The sequence below is a fragment of the Barbatula barbatula genome (assembly GCF_947034865.1).
Source record: "Barbatula barbatula genome assembly, chromosome: 6".
Taxonomy (NCBI): Eukaryota; Metazoa; Chordata; class Actinopteri; order Cypriniformes; family Nemacheilidae; genus Barbatula; species Barbatula barbatula.
The window spans coordinates 8,990,749-9,018,101 of record NC_136765.1 but is presented as its reverse complement, the minus strand read 5'-3'; the positions used below and the strand labels follow the sequence as shown (position 1 = coordinate 9,018,101).

The 27,353-nt window shown below is 38.1% G+C and overlaps 3 protein-coding genes across 6 annotated transcripts; all 3 read left to right on the top strand.

The window, feature by feature from the left end:
* The first annotated feature begins 440 nt into the window (after nucleotides 1-440).
* zfyve28 (zinc finger, FYVE domain containing 28) lies at nucleotides 441-14,031 on the top strand. Of its 2 annotated transcripts, XM_079458871.1 has the most exons (14): nucleotides 441-808; nucleotides 3,378-3,518; nucleotides 4,449-4,586; nucleotides 4,698-4,900; nucleotides 4,993-5,082; nucleotides 5,166-5,255; nucleotides 5,396-5,497; nucleotides 5,978-7,303; nucleotides 7,462-7,557; nucleotides 8,954-9,117; nucleotides 9,397-9,513; nucleotides 9,600-9,701; nucleotides 10,810-10,913; nucleotides 11,005-14,031. In XM_079458871.1, exons 1-14 carry the CDS (start codon nucleotides 770-772, stop codon nucleotides 11,134-11,136), a joined length of 2,844 nt encoding a protein of 947 aa, XP_079314997.1. In that variant the 5' UTR covers nucleotides 441-769; the 3' UTR covers nucleotides 11,137-14,031. The 2 variants fall into 2 exon arrangements, with proteins under 2 accessions (XP_079314997.1, XP_079314998.1); XM_079458872.1 differs by lacking the exon at nucleotides 7,462-7,557 and having other exon boundaries at nucleotides 465-808.
* A 2,249-nt stretch (nucleotides 14,032-16,280) lies between these two features.
* nt5c1ab (5'-nucleotidase, cytosolic IAb) lies at nucleotides 16,281-19,963 on the top strand (the record flags this gene model as incomplete). Its single annotated transcript, XM_079458627.1, has 6 exons — nucleotides 16,281-16,370; nucleotides 17,071-17,238; nucleotides 18,006-18,135; nucleotides 18,487-18,609; nucleotides 18,690-18,874; nucleotides 18,976-19,963. 6 exons carry the CDS (start codon nucleotides 16,281-16,283, stop codon nucleotides 19,354-19,356), a joined length of 1,077 nt encoding a protein of 358 aa, XP_079314753.1. The 3' UTR covers nucleotides 19,357-19,963.
* An 858-nt stretch (nucleotides 19,964-20,821) lies between these two features.
* On the top strand, nucleotides 20,822-27,257 carry LOC306895907 (uncharacterized protein). 3 transcript variants are annotated; one of them, XM_079459489.1, is made up of 9 exons: nucleotides 20,822-21,202; nucleotides 22,881-23,042; nucleotides 23,184-23,322; nucleotides 23,395-23,483; nucleotides 23,615-23,678; nucleotides 24,261-24,349; nucleotides 25,449-25,561; nucleotides 25,818-25,974; nucleotides 26,232-27,257. In XM_079459489.1, the coding sequence occupies exons 1-9, from the start codon at nucleotides 21,154-21,156 to the stop codon at nucleotides 26,387-26,389; spliced, it is 1,020 nt and encodes a 339-aa protein (XP_079315615.1). In that variant the 5' UTR covers nucleotides 20,822-21,153; the 3' UTR covers nucleotides 26,390-27,257. The 3 variants fall into 3 exon arrangements, with proteins under 3 accessions (XP_079315615.1, XP_079315617.1, XP_079315616.1); XM_079459491.1 differs by having other exon boundaries at nucleotides 20,839-21,202; nucleotides 22,873-23,042; nucleotides 26,232-27,200; XM_079459490.1 differs by having other exon boundaries at nucleotides 21,047-21,202; nucleotides 23,184-23,289; nucleotides 26,232-27,200.
* The last annotated feature ends 96 nt before the right edge of the window (nucleotides 27,258-27,353 follow it).

The following is a 27,353-nucleotide window of genomic DNA, read 5'->3' as shown; positions in this document are numbered from 1 at the left end:
ATAAGAGATTCAGTTAAATGTGTCAAACTACATTGTATAGAGCGTTTAGTGGCAGTTTAAATATGCGGTTTAAAGATTAAAATACATACCGAATAATAAATTGATACAAAATATGTATTGAACCCTATTTAAACGGAATACGTATACACTAGAGGCAGTTGTAAAGGTTCATATTATTCAGCACCTTCTATAAATGTCAATGACGTGTTCGCCAATTGCATCTAAATAAATTAATAGATAATATCTTGCACTGTAGATTAAACAATTCATTGCAACAATAATGAAGCGTACATTTTATTCAAACGTAAGTTTCGGACTTGTATGCAATGAAACGAATATTGTGGCAACAGCATGAATTAATTATTTGTAAACGTTTTCGTTGATGTAAACAAAAAAGGAGGAGCCATCTTTTAAAGGGCTATGAAATGTCGACGTAAAAAAATGCGGAATATTTGGCAACCCGAGGGTGTTCAGTCAAGCAGCGCAACATCCGTACTAGCTCGGTAGCTTAGTCATGAGCAGCCCTTGTGTTTGGGGACAAAGACAGCCGCACGACTGCTGGGTATAAGGGCAGAGTCCGGGTCCATGGTTTATTAATAGTGGACGAAACCGCCCGTGGCTGTTATTTGGCCTCTGATCAACGTTGTCAGCACGGCTTTGTTGAAGAGTAGCGCTAGCTTAGCTCGCTAGCTCTGTATTTGCGAGTGGGCTTAAAGGGGCTTCGGTTCGGTTTTGGCACGAAGCTGTCGCTAAACTGGCGAGGTGACCCATGATGAATCGCTTCCGAAAGTGGCTTTACAAGCCAAAGGTAAGCATGACATTCATTTACAGGTAAATGCACATCGCATATGTGACGAAAACTAGCGATCTTACAATCAAGACGGCATTCTTGGCATATTATTGGCATTTTAGGCACCATATAATGCGAACTATCCACCTTGATAGGCGTCTTGGGCGTAATGAGATGTGAGCTGCCTACCTAGACAGCGTTCTTTGACATCATTTGATGCGAGCTGCCCACCTAGACAGTAATGTTTCATGTAATGTAATTTGACGGTGTTATTTGGATTCTAATGATAAGATGTGCCTAACTATGAGCTGCATGGGAATATGAATGCATATTAATAATGCAACCAAATGTTGTCTAGATAACTTACTAGGTAGACATCTCAACGGTGATTGAAACATAACCATGATGTCAGATAATATTCAGTTTAGGATATTCAAAAATATGTCATGTGAAAAATAATTGCCCTGATGTGAAGTATGTTTTGTGCATTTATTTCTATCAGCATTGTGGCTCTTGAAGATGTTCTCTATGTCCTCTTGTAGGGTCACAACTTTCTTGGAGTCAGCACTTTGTATTCTTAGATATTGATAAATAAGTCACCAGCTCGCAAGTTTTGTGCGTAAGCTTTTGTTCTTAAACACACTTACCGGCCGGCAATTGGCACCCCTTGCGCTTTGGATATTGATATTATTGTGTGAATTGGTGACTTTTTGGGGGAAAATTAAAGTCACAATAATCTTCCACCAGGATGTCACAGCATTAAAGTGTTTTGTTGGAATTAAACCCCGATTATCCCTCGAGATGTGCAAACATACATTGTCGTCACAGAAGCTTCGGCCCATGGGTGCAGTTCTGCCTCATTGACTGTGACTCACTTGGATACATTCTTCACAAACAGCGCCTGTTGATTTCATCAGGTTTGAGCTTTTGCATCAAATGCTTCGTAATGCTAAACAGATGGTTAGCATATGCCATCAGTTTGGCATAAAATAGACAAGATTGAGCTAAAGATGTGCAGAGCCTTTTGTTTTGAAAGTATGTCAGTGCAGCAAGGTAGTTTCACATGTTATCAGCGTTGCCCTAATTTCATAACTACTTTAACCATAAACCTTTGAGCAGACCTTATGTTTATCATGTCATAAAGTCTGTTTCACCCACTGATCTATATAAATGACAGGATTGTGCCTAGAACGCTAAACCAACGGCAGGAGGGGAAGCCACCGGAAGCAATCGCGCCACCATCTTGGTATGCCCAACTGACAGAGAGCGCCATTGACTTCGTCAAAATGACGATATAAAATGACCAGTTTTTCAGCTTATAAGGAGCGCCATACATTTTTTGTTCACATGTGTCAAATTGATTGTTACTTCTGAAGTTTTTCCATTGTATATTTTTGTTTTGGGCAGAATTGCGACATATAGAAATCAATGTATAGAAGGTGAGTGTGTATTGCAGACTGTAATGGAATATGTGTAAATGTTTAGAAATAAAGCTTCATGACTTAAAGAACATACACAGTCTGTATTTATCTGTTTTCAGATTTCAGCACATTTGTCATATGTTGAGGTGTTAGTCTGCTGATCTGATATGTACACTACTGTAATGAAAATTAATGCAACTCACTATTTAAAGAAAAAAAAAACTATAATAACAGCCTCATGCAAAGCATTCTGGGAACCAAAATTAGAAAAAAACTGGTTGAGTAGGATTGCTTGTTCCCAGAATGCTTTGCAAGAAGCTGTTTTTTCTGTAAAGAAAAAGACGTGTTAATGTTTCATGTTCATTTATCTTTGAACAAACTGTTGCCAATAAATTTTATAAATATTAATCTTCAGTAGATTACTGGCAAATAGCTGCATTACTACAGCAAATTGTTTTACAGTGTACGGTAATGAGAATTTCAGCCGAAAAAATATATGGATAAATAATTAATTCCTATGTTAAAATTATGCTTTGTGCAAGACTGAGAACACAGTTGTGTGTGTTATTTTTGTGTTACCGAATTATTCGTTTTATAGTTAAAAACATTACTGCCATGATGCTTCAGTGGTTACGTGGGAATGACCTGCATACTTGTAATAGACATTTTGACATGTTCTTTGGTTGGCACACAATGCTATGAACCCTCTTTGTAATACACTCTGGAACACATTCAATTTCCAGTTTTTAATGTAATGCTTCGAGAATGTTCCCTGTTAAGTGACCAGTGGAGCAGAAGGGGTCCAAAGGTTCGAGTCGTCATCAGGGCTCCTTAAGCCACTGCTGACATCCGTAGCTGCAATCATACAGTAGCTCACATTCCTTTCTGAAGGATGTAATGGTTTGTGTTGTCCAGCCCCACATGAAATGAGCACAATGAGAATTCCAGTGTGTGGGTCATTCATACAATTCTACACATCCCTCGCCTCCTTAAAATTACATCTGGTTATGCCTCTTCGAAGAGTGCCAGCAACACATACCACAGAACTCTGATACTTCATCACTAAATTGAACGTTATCACAACATAATGTTATTTGTTTGGTCATGTGACATTTGAATTAAGTCAATCGGACCATCTGTTTACATTTGCCTGTTATTCTGTACAGAGGTCAGATCCACAGCTGCTCGCCCAGTTCTACTATGCAGATGAAGAGCTGAACCAGGTGGCCACTGAGTTGGACAGTCTAGACGGCAGGAAAGACCCTCAGAGGTGTACCCTTCTGGTGAACCAGTTCCGCTCCTGCCAGGTCAATCATTTTGTATCAATTCTGATATCACAGTGCCCAGAGCTTTACTGGCCCTTCCCCTTTGCTCTTGTTTGTGCAGTTTTTCCCCGAAAAATATGTTTCCAGTGTTTATGGATTACACATTAAGAGAAATGGCTTATTGTTCACTTAAAATGTCATTTTGTTTACACAACTCACTCATAACAAAAGCCCTGTTGCTGTTTACATGGCAAGGAAAAAATATTAAAAAGGCTTGTCTTTTGCTTTGTCCCTCTAAATCGTTAGAACCAGCGTGGTCATTTAAAGTTTTTTTTTGTGTTTTAAAGGCTAGTTTTGTAAACTTGAACTAAAAAGGAAACTAAAGGTTTCTTATTTATTATATCATAACTTTGCTGCTTTAGTCTTTTAATATTATGCATTCTATTTAATCACCCACTACAGTGTTGTATGAGAGAAAATAACCACATAGAGAAGAGAAAATCTCTGTAATCTAAATTGTGCCGAAACCTTTCTGCGCACAGAACAAAATAATCTTCCTTAAGAGTAACTCATGTCTTAAAGGGATACTACACCTAAAAATGAAAATTCTGCCATCATTTACTCACCCTAAAATTGTTCTAAACCTGTATACATTTTGTCTTTCGGCTAAACACAACAAAATACATTTGGAAGAATCTTTGTTACCAAACATTTTTGGGGCACTATAGACTACAATAGTAGGAAAAAACCTACAATTGTAGTTAATGGTGCCCCTGAACTGTTTGTTTTCCCTTAAGGTGAAAATCCCTTTAAGTCACTTGTTTTGTCCCAAGGCTTGCATTTCTGGCTCTGGGTGAAACCAATTCACAGTTATGGTGTCATAAATGAAAGTCTTTTGCATTATACAGAACTATTAAATTACTGACGTATTGACCTTAAACTGCCTCTTGCTTCTCCTTATCACCGATACAGGACAATGTGTTGAATGTCATAAATCAGATTATGGATGAGTGCATACCTGAAGACCGAGCCAACAGAGACTTCAGTGTGAAGTTCCCAGAAGAAATCCGTCATGACAACCTTGCCGGGCAGCTGTGGTTTGGAGCAGAGGTAGTGCTTTCCTCTACATCAAGAGATCTTTCCTTTTTTGGGGCGGGGGTCAGAATGTGACCAGTTCCAAGTGGCAATAACAGTAACATAACCATTGTTATGACTATTTAGTGCCTGGCAGCAGGATCCATCATCATGAATCGGGAAATCGAGAGCATGGCCATGCGACCACTAGCCAAAGATCTCACCCGCAGCCTTGAGGAGGTACGTAACATCACCCGAGACCAAGCGCTGCGAGATCTCCACAACTACACCGATCGCATGAAGGAAGTACTCCGTCAGTTCGACAGCCTTTTCGCTGAGTTTGAACTCAGGTAAGACCATCTTAAAAAACCTTTCAAACAAATGTGACAACAAACATGACATGTTGTTACATTAATAACACTGTTCTGTGTGTTTCTCGTAGCTACGTGTCAGCCATGGTGCCTGTGAAGTCTCCTAAAGAGTATTACATACAACAGGAAGTGATTGTACTCTTTTGTGAGACAGTTGAAAGGTGAGGATTCACTGCGGCCGATCGACACAGTCATTCGATTTTTGTTTCAAGAAGTTCACTGCATGTATGTGTTTTTTCTGAAGGGCCCTGAAGCTCGAGTATCTCACACAAGACATGATTGACGACTATGAGCCAGCTCTCATGTTTACAATCCCTAGACTTGCCATCGTCTGGTAAGTGATATGTCATTTTAATCATGTGTGCTTTTCTGGTCAGCCACATCAAAACCTGAAGAATACCATTTGCATACCTCATCTTTTTTTCATGCAGCTAAGCTGAAAATAATAACCTTTGAATTGTCCTCTCTTATTAGTGGCCTTGTTATCTACTCCGAAGGGCCTCTTAACCTCGACCGCAAACCAGAGGACATGTCGGAACTCTTCCGGCCTTTTCGCACTTTGCTGAGAAAAATAAGGTACTGTTTTCACATAAGCCGTAGTTAAACCTCAGACCAACACTGCCAATTTGCCGCTTATCGGATGGAAGGTGTTTTTTTTGGTGTCAACCTTATATTTACTTTTTGAGGGTCTGTGTGTTAAGTAACTGGTTCTGTCCAAATTAGTGTTTTTTGTTTTGTTTGCTATGAGTCATAAGGTGTGATGTTGACTGTAAAATTCTGAATGACAGTCTAACTTGTAATACATTTTTTGTCAATTTAGTGTTTGTGAATTGATGAGCAATATTTCCTCACGTGAAAAAGATGCAAAACTCACAGATGGAAAAACTCCAAACCAATTGCGCACTCGCACATTGTCTGGCGGTTTAGCAAAACTGACCTCAGTGACTTTTAATTGCTGGTTTACAGGCTCCCTTGGATTTTAACTTTTAAACCGTGTACATTTTTTATGCTGCAACACTGCATATTTGTGAATGACATAACTGTGTTCTTTGGCAGGGACCTGCTGCAGACTCTCACAGAGGACGAGCTCGTGACGCTGGAGCGCAGCCTCTGCATATCCCAGGACGGAGATATTCCGTCAGCGCCCAGCATGTCCAAGGACCCAAGCACTTCCAACGGCCCTGTGACCCAGCTTGAGAAGGATGAAGTTGAGGCGGTGGACCTCACTCTTAGTGTGACCCAAGTAGAAGATGCCGAATGGAAGGTGGATGAAGGCGGTAAGGGGCCGTTGGAGGAACCGTGTGAGAGTGAGGAAGAGGAGGCCACCGATGCAGATTTGGCTTGCTCTATGCAGTATGATGAAGAAGAGATAGAGCAGCTTAATATGATGGTGCATCAGGTTGGGGACGAAATGTCCACTTTGCTTTCTCCTCCGAGTCAGAATCAGTCTCCAGCCCACCGCCCTCAACAGTTCAGAGGAAGCAGTCTGGGAGGTTCGAGCGCGGCCTCCAGCACGCAGGCGTCACCTCGGAGAGGCCCAGGCTCTTACCATGAGGACGATAGAGTTTTCTTTATGGATGATCTAGAGGCCGGCTTAACTGGGGAGGTTTGCCGGAGGCAACTACCCCTCCCTACCGTATGCCTCAGATCCCCTGACCACTCTAGAGCCGCCCGTTTGACTGATTCTTCCTGTAATGGTTGGTTCACCACCTGTCAATCAAGCGAAACCGCAAATCTCAACAAACTGAGCCAATCAGCTGAGTCTGTGAGTCCTCTGGTGAATGGTTGGGAAGGGTTGCATGAAGAGGACAGCGTGGAGGCTGCCGAAGAGATCGCCACTCGTACCGGTGGAATGAAACTGTCAGCCACGGTAATATTTAACCCTCATTCTGCAAACTTATCTGACTTGGCTGTCGTCTTACCTCAGTCGCCAGATGTTCCCGAGCACGGCGAGGGTGGGCCTTTAGTTGCCAATCAGTGCCTGCTTAATTCCTGCGTGTGTTGCGCTGGCGGATGCATCGACAACAGTGAGGACGCCTTTGCCATGGAGCCCGCTGGACGGGGAATGATGCTGGGATACGATAAACACAAGCTCGCCATCACAAGCTCTGTTATCCAATCAGCAGTAGCTGCTGGCAGCCCTGGTAAAGGAAATGGACACCTACCGCTCACCCTGCCTCCGGCCCATGGCCATCTTACTCCGCCTGGGGGCAGTCAGGACTGTTCTCAATATCAGTGCTGCGAGAAATGTCTGGCTAGCATAGCAGGTGTTCGGCTGTCTCAGGACAGAGGCTCTATAGAAGGGGAGGGAGGATCTAGTTGTCCCCATCAGGACTCTGGATGTCGGATTCAGTCGAAAGAGGACAACAAAAAAAGCACTAGGTTTGTTTCTAAAAGCATGCGTGCTTTAAAACGTTTTATTATTTTTACAGTTTTGGTTACCTTTTTTGTTTTTGTTTGCGAGTTATCAAGGTTGTCCTTCTTTTGAGTTCTTATGTTTCATGTGTTGCCCCCCCAATGTTTTGTGGAATGATCTGCAGCAATTCTCAGGAGTCCCCCCTCAGTTCTGTCCCCAGCAGTGACGTTGAGGGTGTTTCTGTTACTACATGCAGTTTGTCAAGTTCATACACACCCAGGTAAACATATGTGGCTTATGGGCTTTTACTGAGCCTTGTTACACAACCAGTGTGTAAAACCACTGCAAAATTGTGTGGCTTGTTATGGTTTTCTTCTAGCTTGCACTGAAGGAGGCATCTTCATATCTAGAGACTTAAACATGCAGACATGGGCGTGGGCTTTTTTTCTTTGGCCAGCAGGTGACTGGCTAAAACACACGCATTGTAACTAACAACCACTCCGATGTCTTTAGCATCGTGGTCTTGAGCTGTGTGTGTGAAAAGCCGCCAATAATTGCCAGCAGCTTACTTTTTGAAGAATTTCGTGCTTATTTTGTCTCGACCACCCATATGAACAGTGGGAATCAAGTCCCATATACTGTACAACCGTGGAAAATATTAAGAGATCATTCCAAATTGTCACTTCATCAGCATTTCTAGTTGTTTTGTGGTCATTCCAGTCCAGTGTCTATTGAACAATATCAAACCTCAGGAGTGACATATAGTCATCCAACAGCAACGTGAAAGACTGCGCAAAAAACGAGGTTATCACAGAAAATATTTTAAAACTTTTCTAAATACATGTACAAATATTTCTGTTGTACTGCTTTAAAGTGAATATGAACTTTGATTCCTTCCTTAATCTTTTCTGTTATTTTGACCTGTTTCTCCAGTTATTTTCTGCAAATAGAAACAATATTTTTATTTGAACAAAATTATAATTTTACCTAAAAACATAGCTACTGTTACAGAAAATATTAAATATAATTTTTTTCCGCGGCTGTATAATATGTATTCTAGGTTTAGCAAAACATTAATGCACAAGGCCAAGTGTTTCCTTTGCCATAGAATCACGTGTCACTTTTCAAGCTCTAGAATTACTAAACATGCAGTTCCAGTTTGGAAAAGCTTGAAAGTAATCGTGTGTTGACAAGATTACATTTGTGTGTTGATTCATAGATTTCAGTCATTACATTTATTTAAAAAAGTATTTGAAAGGAAAAACTAGGAACAAACAGTTAAATGAAAACCCGCCAATTAGAGCCTTGAGTAGATTGGGAACTCCTTCAATACTCTTTAAAAAGCCTACCAGGATGAAACCTTAAGACGCTAAATGATCAAATTCCAAATGAACTATATAACATGGTTATGGTTTATTTTAGATACTTTTAGTAACAACATAATTCCCACAGTTACATATGACGTAGTCCATGGTTTTAATAAGTTTCTGTCATTCTGAAATCAGAATAATTAAGTGAGAAGAAATTCCAAACGTTTGACTGCTAGTGTATATTTTTTGTTTTCGTTTAGTGTCTCAAAAAGATTAATTTAACTACGTTGTTGTTATTTAAATTGCAGTCATATTTAATTATGTGCTTTATATCTAACATTTATTCTGATAATGTTCCCCCTTCAGCCCTGTCAGTAGTCTGACCACCAGCTCGGACATGTCTGAGGATCTGGATCATCAAGACATTCAGGTGGCCCTGCACGCTGCCAAACTCGCTGCTAACAGCAAAATCCGCTCACGTTTCCATAGCAGCAGTGACCTCATCCACCGTCTTTTTGTCTGCATATCAGGTGTGTGTGTGATGTAACAACAGGATCTGTAACATGGTAAAGCTTTTGTGGTGCAACGCTCTTTGAAATATGTGCTCGGTTATCCAGGTCATCGTAGAGTGTCGAGTCTTCCTAGTCAGCTGTTTCTCTGACATCCACCCTTAACTTATCAATAGTAATAAAACGAGACGCATATTTTGAACAACATATACATATGCATGAAAATAAGTGCACTGCAAAGCTGAGGTTAAATTGTTGTCGTCTTTAACAACTACCCATCTCCATTTTTCACTTCTGTAGGTGTGGCCGATCAGTTGCAAACAAACTATGCGAGTGACCTGCGGAGCATCTTAAAGACGCTGTTTGAGGTCATGGCTACAAAATCAGAGGAAGGGGACAACGAAAAGCTCAAGATAGGTCAGCGAGACACATTTTGTAATGATTCAGATACAGCATGATGTCAGACATCATTAGTTTAATGCGCTGTTGGAAATGCTCCTCAGGCCCGTGTCTGGGAAGTGCGGTGCTGGAAGACTGTGCTCTCTGTCAGGAAACCATCTCTTCATCAGAGCTCGCTGCCAAAGCCAGAGAGGGACAATTTGAAGGTTGGTTTCCAGTAAACTACACTACTTGGATAGCATGCTAACAAAGTGAAGAGGGTTTTATTAGTATGCACAATATAGCCTCCCTAGAAAGCATTTTAGGGATTGGAATCAAGGTGTTTGTGTAGTTGCCAATGCGTACTGTACATTTTGTTGCCCATGGTTTTGAAAAAGCACAAACATGTCTTGGTTTAGGGGTATAGACGGTTTCATCTTAACAACATTAGGTCTGGGCGATGTGTTTAAAAAACGATCAATCTGCAGATACGGACCGGGAGGGAATTGGTACCGAATCGCAAAGTGCCAAACAAATGACGTATTCTACATATTATTTAATACCTGTAGTACAATTTGATTGGGTGTAGTAAATTCATCCTACATGTTTCTTTTAAACGGGTAGGACTATCTCACAGGGTATTTTGCATTGTGAATTCATCCTACCGGTTGTGGTTTAGATTATATTAAGGTTTGGCTGTTGGACAATCTGACATAGTAGGACAATTCGAACATCGGTGCAGCCCCGTGAGCGGGAAGTTTTGCTTCGCCGAGGCAGCTCGTCTTTCTCTTGGTCTATCTGTGCAGCGACCTGCAGAAAACAGCAGCTCATTCAACTGACCAAACAAAACATCGCCCAGCCCTAAACAACATAAACAAATGTTATTGTGCATGTGCACTTGTGTGGCCCCAACTGAACTTCTGGTACACATTCACAAACAAAAGAGTGCATGTAGATTATTTCTGATAACAACCTAAAGAAACCGTTAATAACCGTAACTTGACTAAACTTGTCTCTCCAATACTTTGAATTTAGAGACCAAACTCAACCGCTAGAATCGTCACGTACCATTCAGTTTGTTTAAATTCGAGCGTAATACAGGACCCATTCAACAAATTGTTTATATAATAAATTAACATACAACAAATTGTTTATTACACAGTAAAATAATAAACAAATGAATGTGAACATAAATTCATTAAAATATAAATTGTTTTAATAAGAGACACAAGCCAAACACAAACCAGGCGTTAACTGGGGGCAAGGCACGCACACATCCTATGAAACGGTCTATAGATGTCCGCTGCATCTAAAACTCTGTTCTTCTCTCTTAAGACCCTCCAGAGTGGGTACCAGATGAGGCCTGCAATTCCTGCATTGCTTGTAAGGCCCCGTTTACCGTTATAAGAAGGAAACATCACTGCAGGAGCTGTGGAAAGGTACAGCAGGCCATCAGATAGTGTTCAGCATGTTTGAAACATCAATTTCAAACTTAATAAGATGATTGACCGAGCGCACGTTTCATTTCAGATCTTCTGTTCCCGCTGCTCATCGCACTCAGCCCCGTTGCCTAGATACGGTCAGATGAAGCCAGTGAGAGTTTGTACTCACTGCTACATGTTCCACGTAACGCCTTTCTACAGCGACAGGACTGGTGTCTGACCACCGCACACACATGCATAAGCACACTACCAGTTTCCAGACTTCAAGTACCCATGAGCGTATGAATACAAATCTGCATATCATTTGATCATCATCACCCAAAAAAAGTGTAAATATAACACAAAATGCAATCACTTCAAAACGATAGAAAGAGCCTCGATGGAACGACGGACTCGGATGGACCGAGTCGCTTTCGACAACGCCTCAAAACGGAAGCACATAAAGGAAATAACCCCATCGCAGTGGGAGCCAAAGTATTTATTTAGGGCTTTGAATAATAAGCTTAATTCAATTAAATTTGCTTTTATGGAGCATGGAACAAGCTGGCTTTTCTGTTAAACAGAAGGGCAACTGCTCACAAATGAAAATGCAGCTTGTTAACAGGATTTCTCTTTGCAGCGATTAAGGCTTTATTAGCGCCTGAGCTTTCATCGGCTCCGTTTTCCAGAATGAATGTAAACTGTGAGCACATGATTAAATAGGAGAAAAACTAAACTGTGACAAATGAGACAATAATAATATAAACACTAAATGCACCATCAGGGATCCCTGTGGGGCATAATATAGCACAGATTCCTTTTTTCATTCAGATGTTTTATTTAGGAAATAATGCTGCTTTCTGTTAAACAGATGTGAGACTTTGGGATTAGCTGAATGGCCAAAAAAATTGTATATATAGTATGCGGAAAGTATGAAATTTGATGCATCTTCCGAAAGAAGATTCTCTTCTTTTCCTTATGCCAATATGAATGTGCAACATTTTAATGTTTTGTTTTCCAAAACAAAAGTGTGGGAGCCTTTTGCTTTTCCTCTGGTACGGATGAACACTTTAAACCCCTACCTCATCCCTTACTATGACTTCCTGAACCCTCATTGCTTTGTTTTATTACAGTACGGCGCCATAATCGTATCGACACTAACAGATGCTCGTTTGATTCCTTTTGCACTTTTTATCCAGTGAAAAAAATCTGGTGACCAACCACTACGTTTGTGTGTTCAAATCTAAGCAGTGTAAACGGCTACTTTAGCCATGTAAAACTCATCTGATCAGACTTTAGTTTTGTGCAGTGCTGTTGACACCTCAGTCTTTGGCTTTGTTTAATTTCTTTAATAAGCCGTTCATGAGGTCTTCTTACAGAATTCCAAATTGAGGTGTGTTTTATAAAGAGGCAAAAACATAATCGTCGCTGACCTTCTGAAACCTCGGATGTCCAAATTCACAGTTTTTCAGGAAATGGAAAAAAACTGTACTTTCTATTAAATTATGTGTCGTCAAAGTTGACGGTCACTTTTTGATACTTTTATTGGTCAGATATGTGCCAAACGCAGTGACTAATAATAATGATTTATGGCAAAAAAATCCAAATCACAAAAGCTGGAGAAAAAAGGTTTCAGAACGGCAGCAGCGCAATACAAGTTAACTTGCAGACAGTCGTTGATAAATGTGCTGAAATACGATTCTTATCCAAAAAAATTTCTTTGAAATGCAATGAAAGAACAAACACTGCTGGTTAGCATATGATGCACTTTTTATTGACTGTAGCTTACAAGCAATGTCCCACCTGGCTATTGTGTGTAATAATCTCCAGTCATTATACATTTGGTTTTCTTTAAACTGCGGAATAAATTGTTTTAAGATCTGCGAAATATTCATATTAAATGCTATTTACACTGCACTATCAGAACTGATCGACACTGAAATGTGACCCTTTACTACTATTGAAATAATAAATGTATTCGGACCTGTACAAAAACACATTCCTTTTTTGTAAGTCAAATATCGCTGTTAATGGTTTTTTCATACCGTTCCATCCGTTTTCCCAGTTCACATATAACAGGTGTATAGAAGGGTGTGGATTTAATGTGTTTGCATTCATTCTGTAATGCAACACTTATAAGGTTCAGTCTGGCTGTACAAGCAATATTGTACGTCTATCACAGTAGAGACAACTAGTTAATATTTAACACATTAACAATTGTTAATGCTGATCATTCTTTGTCCTTGTTTCATTGATTTTACATATTTACCTGCATAATGTATGCTGTTCAGGTATATCACTTGGCATAATCTGTTGTAGTTCAGGTCAGTTAGTTATAAATTCATCTTTAAAATGATCAAATCCTCAATATCTGAGATAATTTAACGCACCGATTCAGTGTAGTTTTCACATCAATAATTATTAATAAGGTTTACCCCTCAATTGTGTTGCCTTTTAACTGCATATTACTCAGACACTTAGTGAGATCAGTAGATTATTGTACATTCAGTATTGGGATAAATGGTTTGATTGACACTGACCGGAAGACACCCAGCTTGCACCTGCACACTATCATTAATAATACCGCTCTTACTTTAATTTAATGCAGATAACACGTGCTAAACAGATTTGTTTTGCTTTGTTTTAATTCATAAGTCATGTCTTTATTGAATGCCGGCTTGATATTGAGGAATTGAGTTTTACAGCTGCTTTTTGGAATGTCTTGTAATCTCAAATCCGATGGTGTCAAACAGGGCAAAGAGTTAAAGACTTTCTCGCATGGCAGGTTCAGTGTCTGCCGACTCAACTTCCAGCCTGTCACGTGATAAGAGCTCATTTTCTGGTTTTATCCTCTTCCTGTACTTATTCCTCAATGTCTTTTTGCTTTTTGTATTAATTGAAAAAAAAGAGTCTTTAAAATTATACAGATGTTTTATTTTACAGAGAGCAAAAATAATAAACTTATATAAAATTCTTTTTTTCCTGTATAAAAGAATCACAATGAAAGAATTTACACTATTTATTGAAGGCTTGTTTTTATTTTATAATGGCCGGTTCAGTCTAATTGAGAACTTTTCAAAGTCTACGAAGTATTTATGTTATGCAATTTAAGTAATAAATTACTTTTTCTTTATATTACTGGAGGTGTCTCATCATTTTCAACAACCCTCATTTGCTTTATTGTAAACGTTTTAGTTTTATATACGTTTATTATTAATATCATTGCAACCAGTGGTATAGAGATCAATGCTTTTGTTGTTGATTATAAAAGTTATTTCGCTCCTATTTAATCCACAGTGTTCCAGAATACATACAGTACTGTAAAGAGATTTGTTTTTTTCAAAGCTTGTAGATGGGCAGTATGGCCAACATGTTGCCCTTGATCGGCTCAAGCACTCCCGTGATCCCAATTTTGATAAGCAGTATAGAGAATGAATGGATTTTGAATGGATTTGTCTGTGCCAATTACTTTAATAAAATAGCAAAATATTTTGCCTTTTTAAATGACTGTTACATAAAGTGCATATAACCAACCTATCTATGAAATGGCTTAGGATGACCAACATACTTGAACGACCCAGTCAGGCCTCAGTCCTTTAAAAAAATCCATACATATACATATAGGCTTATATTGCATCCTCATTCTGAGGAATTCTGAAAATTAAGGTTGATCTTTCATTGAGTACAAGTTCAGTACACAAGTACATAGTACATAACATGTTTACATTAAGTTTGCAACACCGATAATAATAGAATTAGCAAAATATAACCCAGTTCAAAAGATGACATGAACTTTATTATTAATACTGTATGATGTTACTTGGACAGTTTTTATGCTTCTATTGTTTTTATGATCAAAAGCTTCTTATTTGTCCTGAACCATTAAGACATCATCTGGTCTCTTGAAAAATCCAGCATCCTTTGCAGATGGATGGATGGATGGGTGGATGGATGGATCAGTGGTTCTTTGGAAGACTGATGTGATTTATTTGTGTCACGTTCTTCTTTTGCTGTACTTTCACATTTGCACTTTATGTACTCTGTGTGTTTCAATCTTAACTATTTGTAGCACCTTGGTCCTGGGGGAATGTTGTTTCGTTTCACTATACGGCACAGTATATTGTTGAAATGACAATAAAAGCCACTTGAACTTGACTAAAGTTGGTACCAGAGAACCGCTACAGAACCAATATATGGATATATACAGAGGCACCAAAATATGGATCTAGCACTTCAAGCACTTCACTTTCCTTTATTTTACGGACATTTCCATTAATGCTAAAATACAATTCATTGCAGTAAATTGCAATTTATTGTAATTTGTGGTAAAATACAACTGTAAAAATGAATACAGAAAATTCCTTCGTATTAATACAGTATATATGGTGCCCTATATTTGTATGGATTTTTGTGAGTGTGAGCCAAGACATATTTTAGTGCTACCATTTTTGTTAGTGTACAAATATAATGATTATTTCAAAAACACATTTATTATTTTAACAATTCTATTGAAGCATCTTCCCTGATAGCACACGTATATATACATCTGGTCTGCATTTTCATCTAAAAAACATCTGGCAGATGCTGTTTGCTCATCTGCCCTACATCTAGACATCTGCTGTCAGATGTCAAAAAGACCTCTGGAAGATATCTGTAAGATGTATATGATTTAAAATATATGTACAACAGCTCTTTCTAAGATGTTTAGCAGATGTTTTGACACATGTTTTCAGATCTCCAGATCTTTAGCGGACATCATGCAGGTGTCCCTGTGTTATTTGGGTTGTTGTAAGATGGCAAAGTAGTATGTAAAGAATATGTTGATTTGGTTTGAGCCTTTACATCAACAAAACAACACTGCTCGCATGCAACTTAATATTGAAGGCTTGTGATATTTTGTGCAATAATAACTTTGGTTATTACCGTGGTGCCTTTTTCCATAGTTTTTTCCCTTTCAGTTTGATAAGGCATTACGACAGAACATCACCAACACTTGTCGTGTTCTATGGCTTACATTTTAACACCAGCAGTTGTCATAGGAACATTTGTGATACCCACATCCCTCTGGCAGAGATCCCAAGAGTCTATAAATTGTTCCATTTGTAAAGACACACTGCACCATGCACAGCAGCATTCACGGATATTATAGAGAGTTCAGTCTTTGATGTCTCAAAGTGAAATGAAGAAGATATGATGGTGTGGAAGCAGGTGGGTATCAAAGGATCTGTCTCCTCCAATTTTACTGTATATTTGTCAGGTCCAGCTCATTTGACTGCTGTCTGGATTCTGCCTTGCTCCATGGGGAAACGCTCCAGAGACCGTCCTGGATGTGGGCAGTTCACACAGAGCAGGATTATATTTTGACCATCATACAGCACTCTTATCATGAATAAACCAACAGTAAAAGAGATGCACAGTTTTTGGGAGCCGAAGGAGACCTGTAATCCGTCAAGCCCCAGCAAGAAACCCAAACCGGTAAGTGTGCATTAAAGTTTGATAGATATATGTACAGAGTGCGCAACAATACAGTCGAAAACTGCGCCGTGTTGAGATAACAAAAAGCATCTACATGTGATAATGGCTCTAAAAATATAAGCACCACTTGCAACTGGACACGAGACAGACGCGCGCGTACGATAACGCGACATTTTTGGTGCAGTGATGCTTTTAAAATTGAGGCCAGAAATAAAACGTGCATGCAACGGATTTAACAGCAAAAATAAAAGATGGACTCAAACAAGAAGATCATGATTCGAGATAACGTTGCATCGCAGCATTTAGTAGCCTATCCGAAGGCGCGCGTGAGACCAGTTGCTTCGAAAGATTGCATAATTTATTTTGTCCATTTCTGTCTTGTTGCATTGGATATTTTTTTCAATTTAAATGTATTTAATATTGCTATGTATTTATTTGTAAGTGTAAAAATAATATAGCCTACATTTATTAGCACATTTATATTTTGAATTAATGCGTAAATGAATGTGCTGCACCTCTTTCCCAACACAAAACACTTCTTTTTATTTTATTCCATGTGACTCAACCCCATGACGTTTGAGCTGCTAACGCAGTGCTTTGCTTTACAAAAAAACCCATAAAATATATTATATTTAACTCATATTTCCTTAAGCTCCATTTCATAGATCTTTGCCAATATGTCCCTCTTATGTTTATACAGCCAAAGCCTCAGAATGCCATGACTATAGCTGTGTCCTCCCGGGCCCTCTTCTGTATGGATCTGGAGCAGGAGATCTATGAACAGCAGGGAATGGAGGCGTATCTGAGCTACCAGCTCCAACACGAGACTGAGCCATTTGCTCCTGGACCTGCTTTTTCCTTCATTAAGGTAAATGCTCCTCCAGCATACTGACAGACCAATGATCAATAATTCACAGAAAAAAACTGAGCAAACAGCATTTCAGCATCTTTGTGTCGTGAATGTTTTTATGTTTTTTATAATATTTTTCAGGATATTGTAGTAATGGTAAACTCTTTTAATAACTCAAATGTGACACTGGGAATTGTGGTTACTAAAATTTTTTGAAAATAAACCAAACTGTGTTATATTTCAACATCTTTAAAATAACCACAAAGCCTAGAAGTTGTGAAAATGTTTCCTCTGCTTTTTTCTCCGAGATGCTTTAAACCACATCTTCTTTCTAAATTTGATAAAAAATGAATTCAAAGAATAATTGTTAAAAGAAATTCATATGTTGGTGTGTGTATGAGTCAGAAAAGGTGCAGAATCTTATCTTATAAATCCATATGGTCAAATGAACGGCATGACAAGTACCACATCAAATGTTATATCAAATCATACAACAATGAAATGATACATCATAATAATAGTTATACATTATTCTTTACTTCCTTTTATTATTAAATATATATTCTCTGATTATATATTCCTTGCTTTGTATTTTAAAGCTACTTCATTTGATACTGTGAAAGTGAATAGGGACCAGCAACAGACACGGTCATCATCCACCTCTACTCTTAAAATTATTGTAGAATTTCAAGTCCTGTTTTATACCCTAATATTGAAAAGCTAAAACTAATTTAACTGCATGCATGAGGAGATGGAGGAAGGAGTTTATGTTCTGTTCTCTAAAGGCAGTGGAGGCAGTGAATACTAAGTTGAGGAAGTTGTATCCAGAAAGTGAAGAACTCTTTGATGTTGTCCTGATGACCAGCAACCATGCTCATGTGGGACTCAGACTCATCAACTCAATAAACCATCACAGTAAGTCAGAAGATGTGTAATAGTAATCGTAATCTTTTTTTCCCCGGCGCAGACCCCATACATTGGCATCCTATTCAATAGCTATTCAATAGCATCCTATTCATCGTGTCATATGTGAGTGAACCTGCTTCAGGGTCAATATGCTTGTTTATTTACATTTATTTATAGTCTAAAAGTAAATGTGAAGAGTTTATTTCCAAAGTGAGATAACTCGGTTTTTAAAAGTTTCAAGAATCATGTTTTTTCATTGTGCATTCCAATTAATTTCTATCAATATTTGTTTTGACTTAAGCCATCTCAATCTCATTTTGGAAAGAAACTCTTCACATGTTTTTCGTCTGTAATGTCCAGAGCTGTTCATAGAGCGCTTCTGTATGACTGGAGGCAACAGTCCTATTGGGTATCTGAAAGCTTACCATACCAACCTGTACCTGTCTGCTGATTCGGTTAAAGTTAGAGAAGCCATTGAAGAAGGTCAGAACAGTTTTATTCACTATCATGACAGAATCCTAAATATTACAATATTGTTTTAATGTGAAATTGGTTGTGGTTAGGCATTGCAGCAGCCACGGTGTTCTCACCGGGAAAAATCAGTGAAGTTCAGGAGACTCAGCTGCGAGTGGCCTTTGATGGAGATGCTGTTCTCTTCTCAGATGAGTCGGAGAGAATCTACAAAGCTCATGGATTGGATAAATTCTTTGAGCATGAAAAGGCCCACGAAAATAAACCCCTTGATCATGTGCGTCCAATGTAATTTCATAGCATGTTGTGTTGAACTATTACACTGTTCTAATATTCTTGGCAGATATTAAAGAACTCATTTGTTTTTTTGTCTCTTAGGGGCCACTAAAGGGATTCTTGGAAGCTCTGGGAAAACTGCAACAGAAGTTCTATGCCAAAGGTCAACGCATGAACTGTCCAATCCGCACCTATTTGGTTACTGCTCGAAGTGCGGCCAGTTCAGGTACCCGGGCCCTCAAGACCTTACGTTCCTGGGGTCTGGAGACAGATGAAGCTCTCTTCCTTGCAGGGGCTCCCAAAGGCCCCATGCTAGAGAAAATTAGGCCTCACATCTTCTTTGATGATCAGATGTTTCATGTGGAAGGAGCAGCAGAGCTTGGAACAGTGGCAGCTCATGTTCCCTATGGAATTTCTCAGAAGTTTTCATCAAAGATAGGGAAGAATATACAAAAGGATGTGCCGGCCAAGCAGCTAGTGTGAATCCATTCTTGATGTGACGAGTGTTTAATATAGCAAGAGCATCTTTTCGTGTGTTTAAAAAATGGGAATGGGTGTTTTGCTTTTCTAAGAGCAGACACACTGCACCAAACATTGTGGCGTTGAAGTGATCAGCAAGCCAATAAGAAATCAACTGTCAAGTAAGGAATTAGTTGATCCACAAAAGAAGCTTTTTATAGTTTTTATGTTTATCCTAATGTCATTTTGAATGCTTTGATATGATTTCCAAAGATTATGAAGTTTAGCTTTAATTTTAGAAGTAACGCTATTATTTATTACTTAGCATTTGAATCTGATGTTAGCTCTTTTATCCATATACCAACTCTGGCTGTTCTTGTAACTTGTTTCTTTGCAACACATATCATAAAATGCTCTTTAACATGAATTTGTGTAAAACTCGATATTTTCGTCTGCATGGATTTATCCAGTCAGTGTTGTAATTCATCTGTGTTATATAAATCCTTGTTTGAAACGCTGTGTTGTACTACTCAGGGCATGTTTAACATGAGGCCTTATCGTCCACCACCTAATATTTGCAACCAGTGAAAAGAGCAAAACGTATAATTTGTTGTCAGAAATAAATACACGAAAACGTACAAATGCTTCAGACCATTTATTTCCTCATATTCTGGGATATTTAATCAATCTAAGAAGATCTGGTATATTCACTAAAGGGGTGTCACAATATAACAGTATTGTGAATGAATGTGATATTAATAACTGTGATGATTAAAATCCTGTTTATAATACACAAATTATAATAGAAATGATTCAGCGATTGACACTTACAGGTTGAGAAAAAACACAAAGGAAGAGAAAACACAAAATTAAAAGTGAATTTGATAGCTTCAAATATTTATTCTTCAAAACAAACAAACAAAATTCAAATGAAAATTTGAATAATTATTATTTTGAAAACACTATCTCAGTTTGAATGATTTTATTTTATTTATTTGTTTAACAGGGACAGTGTACATCAATGCACATTGCTGTAAATGCACCAGAATTAGCCAGAAGGCTATTTGTGTGTATAATGTGTATAATTAATATTATACACATTGACACAGCAGAGACACAAGTGGCAGCAAGTTGGGTTGAGATTCTTATTTATGCTGAATAAACAGTAACTAAAAATTCAAGAAAGTTTAGTTAAACACTAAACCAAATTTTAGACATTATAGATATATTTAAATACATGTATACGCATATCAAAATTTAATATTTAACTATACTATATGTTTTAGTTCATAGACTTTCAGTGTAGCCTAATGCAATGCTCGTCTTCTTTAATATTTAATTGTACTGGTTATTGTTACAGATGTGAAAAACGCTGTATTAAAGAACAACATTCCATAAGTAAATATGCCTTTTCACGTCTTCCATGTTTGCTTATGTTTACCCCGTTTGTATTTCGGCGGAAAATACGGTTACCATGGTAACAGTTTGCACGGGTTTCAGTTTAAGGGCGGGACTTTAAATTAGATTTCCAGTCGAGCAACGACACAGCAGTTGAAGTGTCTCTTCGCTTAAACTTTACGGTGAACGTGTTCTGAATGTTATTCTTTATTTTCACAGAGTAACTGTAAATAAAGTAAATCAAGTTTGTCCGCGTTAGGGATTGCGACCGATCACGTGATCGATCTGTCATGTGACATTGAGCCATAGAGCGAAGAACTCTGCGGCAGTTTAAAACATGTTTAACTCTTTTAACAAATCTTTCGTCTGACGTGATGAATTTAATAAACAGACGCGGTGAGTCCTGAAGTGAATCTCTGGATCATGGAGCGTTTGGGAGTTTTGTCTGTTTTCGTCGCTGCTTGTGTTCTGGGTGAGTTGCCACATCACAGCATCAAAAAACGAATCTCGCTTTATGTCATATGGTTGTTACACAACAAAGCATGTTTAAGTTCAGCGTCATCTCTCTATGTGAGAAAATAATGTTTTTACTATACTAATAACACATCAGCGTGGTGGTACAAAGACAGATGTGAGGTCTCTCTTCAAGTTTTTAAAGCATTTGTTTGATTTAAGAGCAGGTTATTCTATAAGTGCCATTTTTATGTCCCATCCATAACGGTACATATTCCTCGTGAATGGACACATGACAATTTAAATGAAGTAACTACTTTATGTTCAATGAAGAGACATCCCTTCTCCATTTGTTGGGTATTATTGCTTCAGGTTTGTTCATTTCAATTCACAGAAATCCTACAAAGTTCGTCGTCTGCCAAAAACGTGTCCTTCTTTTGTCACATCCATAACACATGTTCATTTCCCTTTTTAAAATAGAAAACTCTGCCAACAAGGGTTTGGTCAAATTTTAACAAATGGTTCAGTATATTGGTAACAAACACATTCTCTATTTATCTATTATGCAAAATGTCACATCCATAACGCTGGAATGGCCCCATAAATACGCAAAAATATAATCGTGCAAACCTTAGTCTTTTAAAACGTACAAGTTTTGTTTAAAAATGTTTGATATTGATGACGGAATAACTGAATAGCCAAAAGTAGCCAATATTTATGTTAAAACTGTAACATAATTCAAGTAGTTACATTTGTGAATAGTTTTGATGAGTTTACGATCATTCTAAAATGTCTAAAAATAGTTATGAATAGGTGAGATTGTAACCCAAAAATGTAAGTGTGCGAATGAACCTATAAGCCAATGTAAAGAATTTTACTTATCAAAGATGATTTACTTAATACATTGATTCTCAGATAAATTCAGTTGTTCGTATCCATGTTATGTGTCAACAACACATAGCAACGTTTTTGTTACCTATTTGCAGAAGGGAATAAAACATTTCCTCAGTGAGTCAGTGAAAAGCATGTTAAAGCATTTTCCTCTGAGTATTAAAATAGTAAAAGCATGGGAGAGAACACTGAGTCAAATAGTTCCTATTTTCCTCACTTCCCCTTGATATTTCGAATCAAGTCATATGACGTGAGAATAACTGTGTTTCTTCAGAGGGAGACTGTCACTGTTGAGGGTGGCCGGCCTCATGGCTAATGTGATTATAGTCACAATAAGAGCTCTGTTTGTTCCTCTCCTCACACTTATTAACCCCGATGTGTCAATTACGGGGCAGAAATGTGAGTTTGAATCATGTGATACTGTTACAATTGGCACACAAATCAAAATTGTTGAAATATTAATCCCGTATTAAAGGCCTAGGTGAGCTAGACATGAAAAACTGTTATTCATTGTGCATTATAATATGTTAATAATTTTTTGAGTGAAGTTGAATATATTTTGCGTTAGATTAGAATCGATTTTGAAGTTTTTTTTAATTGTTCATCAGGTTGAAATATCCTGTGAAAACAAGACCAGTGTGTGTGTCTTATTACTGTGAGCTAAGGTTACATTTCAAAACAAAAAAGTAAAACATTTAACAAAATATATTTTCTTTACATGAACCTTCCTTTGAAAGCATATGTAGCCTAATGTTGCTTTAAAATGTGCCTTCTGTATCATTGTTTTATTTTTTTGAGTTATGTAGGAGTGGTGATGAGTCAGACAACCCTCAGCCCTGCTGTGACGATCACTACCATCAGTGTGAATGTGACCACTCCTACCATGCCCGGCACTACAGAACCCAGTTGCTCCGTGCTCAACACGTCCACCTGTGCAGCCTGTGGTCCTGGCACCTATTACGATAATGGTGCGTGTTTCTCTTATTACAGGAGAGTTTTGATATACCTTTTGCATTTTCATATAAAGTGCCTTGGGGAGGATTTTGTGGAAAGAAGATATTTTGATTTCATGTTGATTTATACTTTGCTTTAAATCTTTGTCTTCTCAGAAACTCTGCTGTGTTCGTGCTGTCCAGACCCAGGGCTGTGTGCGTTTCCAGCAGCTTGTTTCCCCTGCACACAGGGCTTCTATCAGCCTCTGGCAGGACAGCTGGGGTGTTTATCTTGTCCATCAGGGTTTTACAGCAAGTGAGAGAAAAACAATTTCTTCTGTTATTGCTTTGGAAGCGTTATTCTACAATGGTGTCTTTTTGTGTTCAGTTCCACAGGAAGCCCTGTTTGTCGGGCATGTCCCCCTGGTTTCTACAATAATCACACGGCCTCGATGGATTGCAGTGCTTGCACACCAGGTATCTGTTTTGTGATATTATTTTGCTTTCGAATGAAACGGCAATAAAACTAGATACATTGTCAGGGTACCTGGCATAACAACGGCTACACCTTATGAAAAAACGTGGGTGCAATTTAATTCTTGCTTCAGGTTTCTACGCATCTTTATCAAATTCGACCTCCTGTAAGCCGTGTCTGCAAGGCACATACTGCAAGTAAGTTATTTGTTTTTTATTTTGCACCTTTAAAACAGTTTAGTCTTGTGTAAGTCAGATGTTACGCACCACTGCTTCTGGGTCTAGATGCTATAGACAAATGACAAAGAAATGCTAAAATACACTCATGGCGTGATGTAAAACTGCCGAAAACCCCCGATCCTAACCCTTTATCTCCATTTTTATTTATTTTTAATAAATATATAAAAATATTTATGTTAGAGATTCTGTGAGCAGAAACTACTTATTTACAAGTTCTTTGGTTATGAATTTCTAGTTTTTACACGTTTTTCACTGTACTGATGTCAGCTTTCTTTACTTGTCACTGTGGCCAAATGTTATCATGTGTTTTTTCAAACTATTAGTTTGCTTAAAAAGAATCTCTAACATAAATGGCTGCTCATAAATGGCTGTTTAAATACCTGCCTCACTTGAAATCAATGGAGGCTTGACCCGGAAGCAGTGTTGCTTACGTCATGGCGGATAGCAGTACGCTGTATCTATGTATGTAAAAAATGTATTAGTGAAGTAATCATTTCACTGAATGAAGTGAATTTTGAACTTTTTTCACCTTTCTGACAGCTCCTCCAGCTGTGCCCGGTGCCAGATCTGTCCTGCAGGTTCAGAAGCTCTGCAAGTGGCTGCCAAACAATGTACACCCTGTCGCCCAGGTAACACTCTCAGCCCGGCTAATAACATTAAAGCACTATACTTTAGTATATTTCAGGAGCTCTTAAACTTGATTTTAGGGTAAGGCATAAGTCTAGCTCAAGACCTTGTACCCCAGTCTATTCATTCCTGTTAGCTACCTTATAGTTCCCTCTAACACCGTGTCTACACCGGACGTGACAGGCGCGATGCGACATGACAACCTGCTCGTTCTTAATGGGTTTGTCGCGTCATGCCGCACAGCATCCAGCGTGGACAAAATAAAAAATGAAAATGGGTTCTAATGCGTCTCTAATGTCTTTTGTTGTGTCGCATCGCGCCGGTCGAGATGTCCGGTGTAGACACGGTGTTAGTATAAGGTGTAGGTATTGTCTTCAGGATGGACTTTTTTCGCAAGACTGTTATGTCTCACTCAATGGTCATCAGCATCATAAATATATATGTTTTATGTATATTAATTTTTTTAAATGTATGTTCGTTTATAACACTATACTTTGTGTTTATTTTACATTTGCATTAAATTACACAAAAAATCCATGCTAATGAGACTGTGTTTCTTATTCAGCATCTATGGAAGTCACGGTAAATTTGACATGATTCTCTCGTTTGACAGCTGTCATCAGACTCTCTATTTATTTATTTTGTTGAAAGTAGTGAAAACACTAATGTAGAGTTTTTCTTTTGCTTTTTGAGCAAATATATATTTGTGGTAGTGTACCCATCTGCGACATGAGAAATGTGAAAAAGGACCATTGGGTTATAAATGACCTTCTTTGGCAAGATTATTGTTGCATGAGCAATAAAAGATGTTGAGGCAGGTTCAGATGTTTATCCAAGCCTTAATCCTCACAATCAGGACATGCAGGTTTAAATGTGGGTACATGGTGATCCAGACAACATATAACCCAACTTTTATAAAATAATAAAGATGGTTAGACAACATTGTATGTATCAATCATAGTGTGTGAAATAAGTTTATTCATAGTTCAGGTGATGAATTAAGGTCTTTGTCCCAATTAATGTGTGGGATGAATGAAGGTAAATTAGGATTTCCACAGAACTGTTATGAAACCTAAGTAATGCTTTCATGTTTGTTGACAGGAATGCACAAGCTCTCGCATCAAACCATGTGTCAGATTTGCAACAGTGGCTTCTATCAGATCCACTGGGGTAAGGAGAACTGTGACCTTTGTCCTGAAAACCACTACTGCCCTGTGAGTGAAAACTTCCTCTAAACAAACACAAACAACACTAATAAACATTGTGTACAGTCTCTGTTTGTTGCAGTTCACATATTCTTCTTGCAACTTTGGCTAAACCACAAAACACAAATGCAGACGTTTAATAATCGAAGGATTGGTGTACACCAACATGTTTTCTGCTGTAAATAGTTTTTTAATGACTTTGTTTATTTTTAAATATCTGAGGTCACTACAAAGAGATAAATTATCATTTGTCTTCATTTCCCAGAGTCCTGATGTTAATCCAATCCAGTGTCCCAATGATGCTTTCTGTCCTGAGGGCAGCACGGCCCCGGGTTACTGCATGGAGACCTTCTTTAGAAAGGCGGGCGAGACATGTGAACTCGCTCCTGTTACCATAGCACTCCTTGTTATTGGAGGAGGAGGTATGAACCTTTATATCAAATTATCCCTCAATTGAATTTTTGTACCCAAGGGGAACTATGAAAAATGCCCATTTCACAGATAAAATACTGAGATTAGACAGCTGGAATTGACCATTTGCTGTGAACTACAAAGAAATCTTTACTGCATACTGTATATATATATATATATATATATATATATATATGTGTGTGTATGTGTTTTACTATATTTTACTGTACTGTAATCAGCCACTTTAAGTTTCTTCTCACCTCCACAGTTTGTCTTCTCTTCATCGTCGTTTTGGTTCTGCGGAGGAAAAAAGACAATGACAGTGAGCTGTCCCTCGCTCGGACACCTCTTCTGCGAAAAGATAGACCACCTGGACGCTTCTATGGAATTCCGTGTGATGCAGAGCCTGTATATGCCGGCTGGTGATATAACCAAATCCCCCCCATAAAAAACTAAAGACCAGCTTTATGTCTGCTCAGGCGTACATGCTTTTGAGCAGGTATTCGATATTCATGAGCACAGAACCAAAAGCTATAAAAACAAGTGAGAATGTTTCAAATGTTATTGAACCATATCTACACCTGTCTGAACTGCACTTGTCAGAAATTGAGACAGATCTTTTATTGAAGTGACCCAAGCTTTATATGATGATAGGATACTATTAAATATTTAATGAATGAAGACAACATATTTCGTGTTATGGCACTTTTCTGCGTTACATTTTAAAACTTATCTACTATTGCCTGACTGTTACTGAGTGTCATCCTGAAAATATTTTTTCTGTTACAGTAAGATTGAAAAGTAGGAGGTATTCAGTTTTTTTCTGCATAAATATTGCACCAGATAAATCAAGTCATGGCACTGAAAAAGTTTTGGACTGATGCTAGATTTAGCTGTTTTTTTCCACAGACCACTGGTTATTTTGTTTTGGTACCACTACATTTTACTACTTGGGATATTCTAGGTACTTTATATTGTATAATTTGCATTTCTTCTTGTATTCCATGTGATATTTTATAACAAAACACATTTTTGACCATTTCCGGGGTGTATTCTGGAATAAAGAGCGTTTGACCACTTTGATGTAAATGTGTGTGCGTTTAATGGGTGTCATTATAACTGAATTTACTGTCAATTCCAGTTCTTTAATCTCCTGCTGGAAAAAATTACGTAAATTCTGTTTAAAGAAAAATGTTTACATTGAAAACAAAATTATGATCAAAATTAAACAATTCCTTTTATGTAGTGTTCTGAGAGTTATTCCAATGGTTTGATTGGTTCTCATTTACCAGATAAAACAATAATAATAGTTATTTTATTTCGCCATTTAAGCAGTTCTCAAGGCACTTTACGTAAAACCAGTATTATCTGTTAAAACTATCAAGAAAAA

Bases quoted from the DNA above. Each gene is read 5' to 3' on its own strand.
- LOC306895907 (XM_079459489.1), top strand. From the start codon at position 21,154: ATGGAGCGTTTGGGAGTTTTGTCTGTTTTCGTCGCTGCTTGTGTTCTG. The intron at 21,203-22,880 runs GTGAGTTGCCAC...TGAGTTATGTAG, and splicing joins CGTCGCTGCTTGTGTTCTGG to GAGTGGTGATGAGTCAGACA. The intron at 25,975-26,231 runs GTATGAACCTTT...TCACCTCCACAG, and splicing joins CCTTGTTATTGGAGGAGGAG to TTTGTCTTCTCTTCATCGTC.
- zfyve28 (XM_079458871.1), top strand. From the start codon at position 770: ATGATGAATCGCTTCCGAAAGTGGCTTTACAAGCCAAAG. The intron at 809-3,377 runs GTAAGCATGACA...TATTCTGTACAG, and splicing joins AGTGGCTTTACAAGCCAAAG to AGGTCAGATCCACAGCTGCT. The intron at 4,901-4,992 runs GTAAGACCATCT...TGTTTCTCGTAG, and splicing joins TTCGCTGAGTTTGAACTCAG to CTACGTGTCAGCCATGGTGC.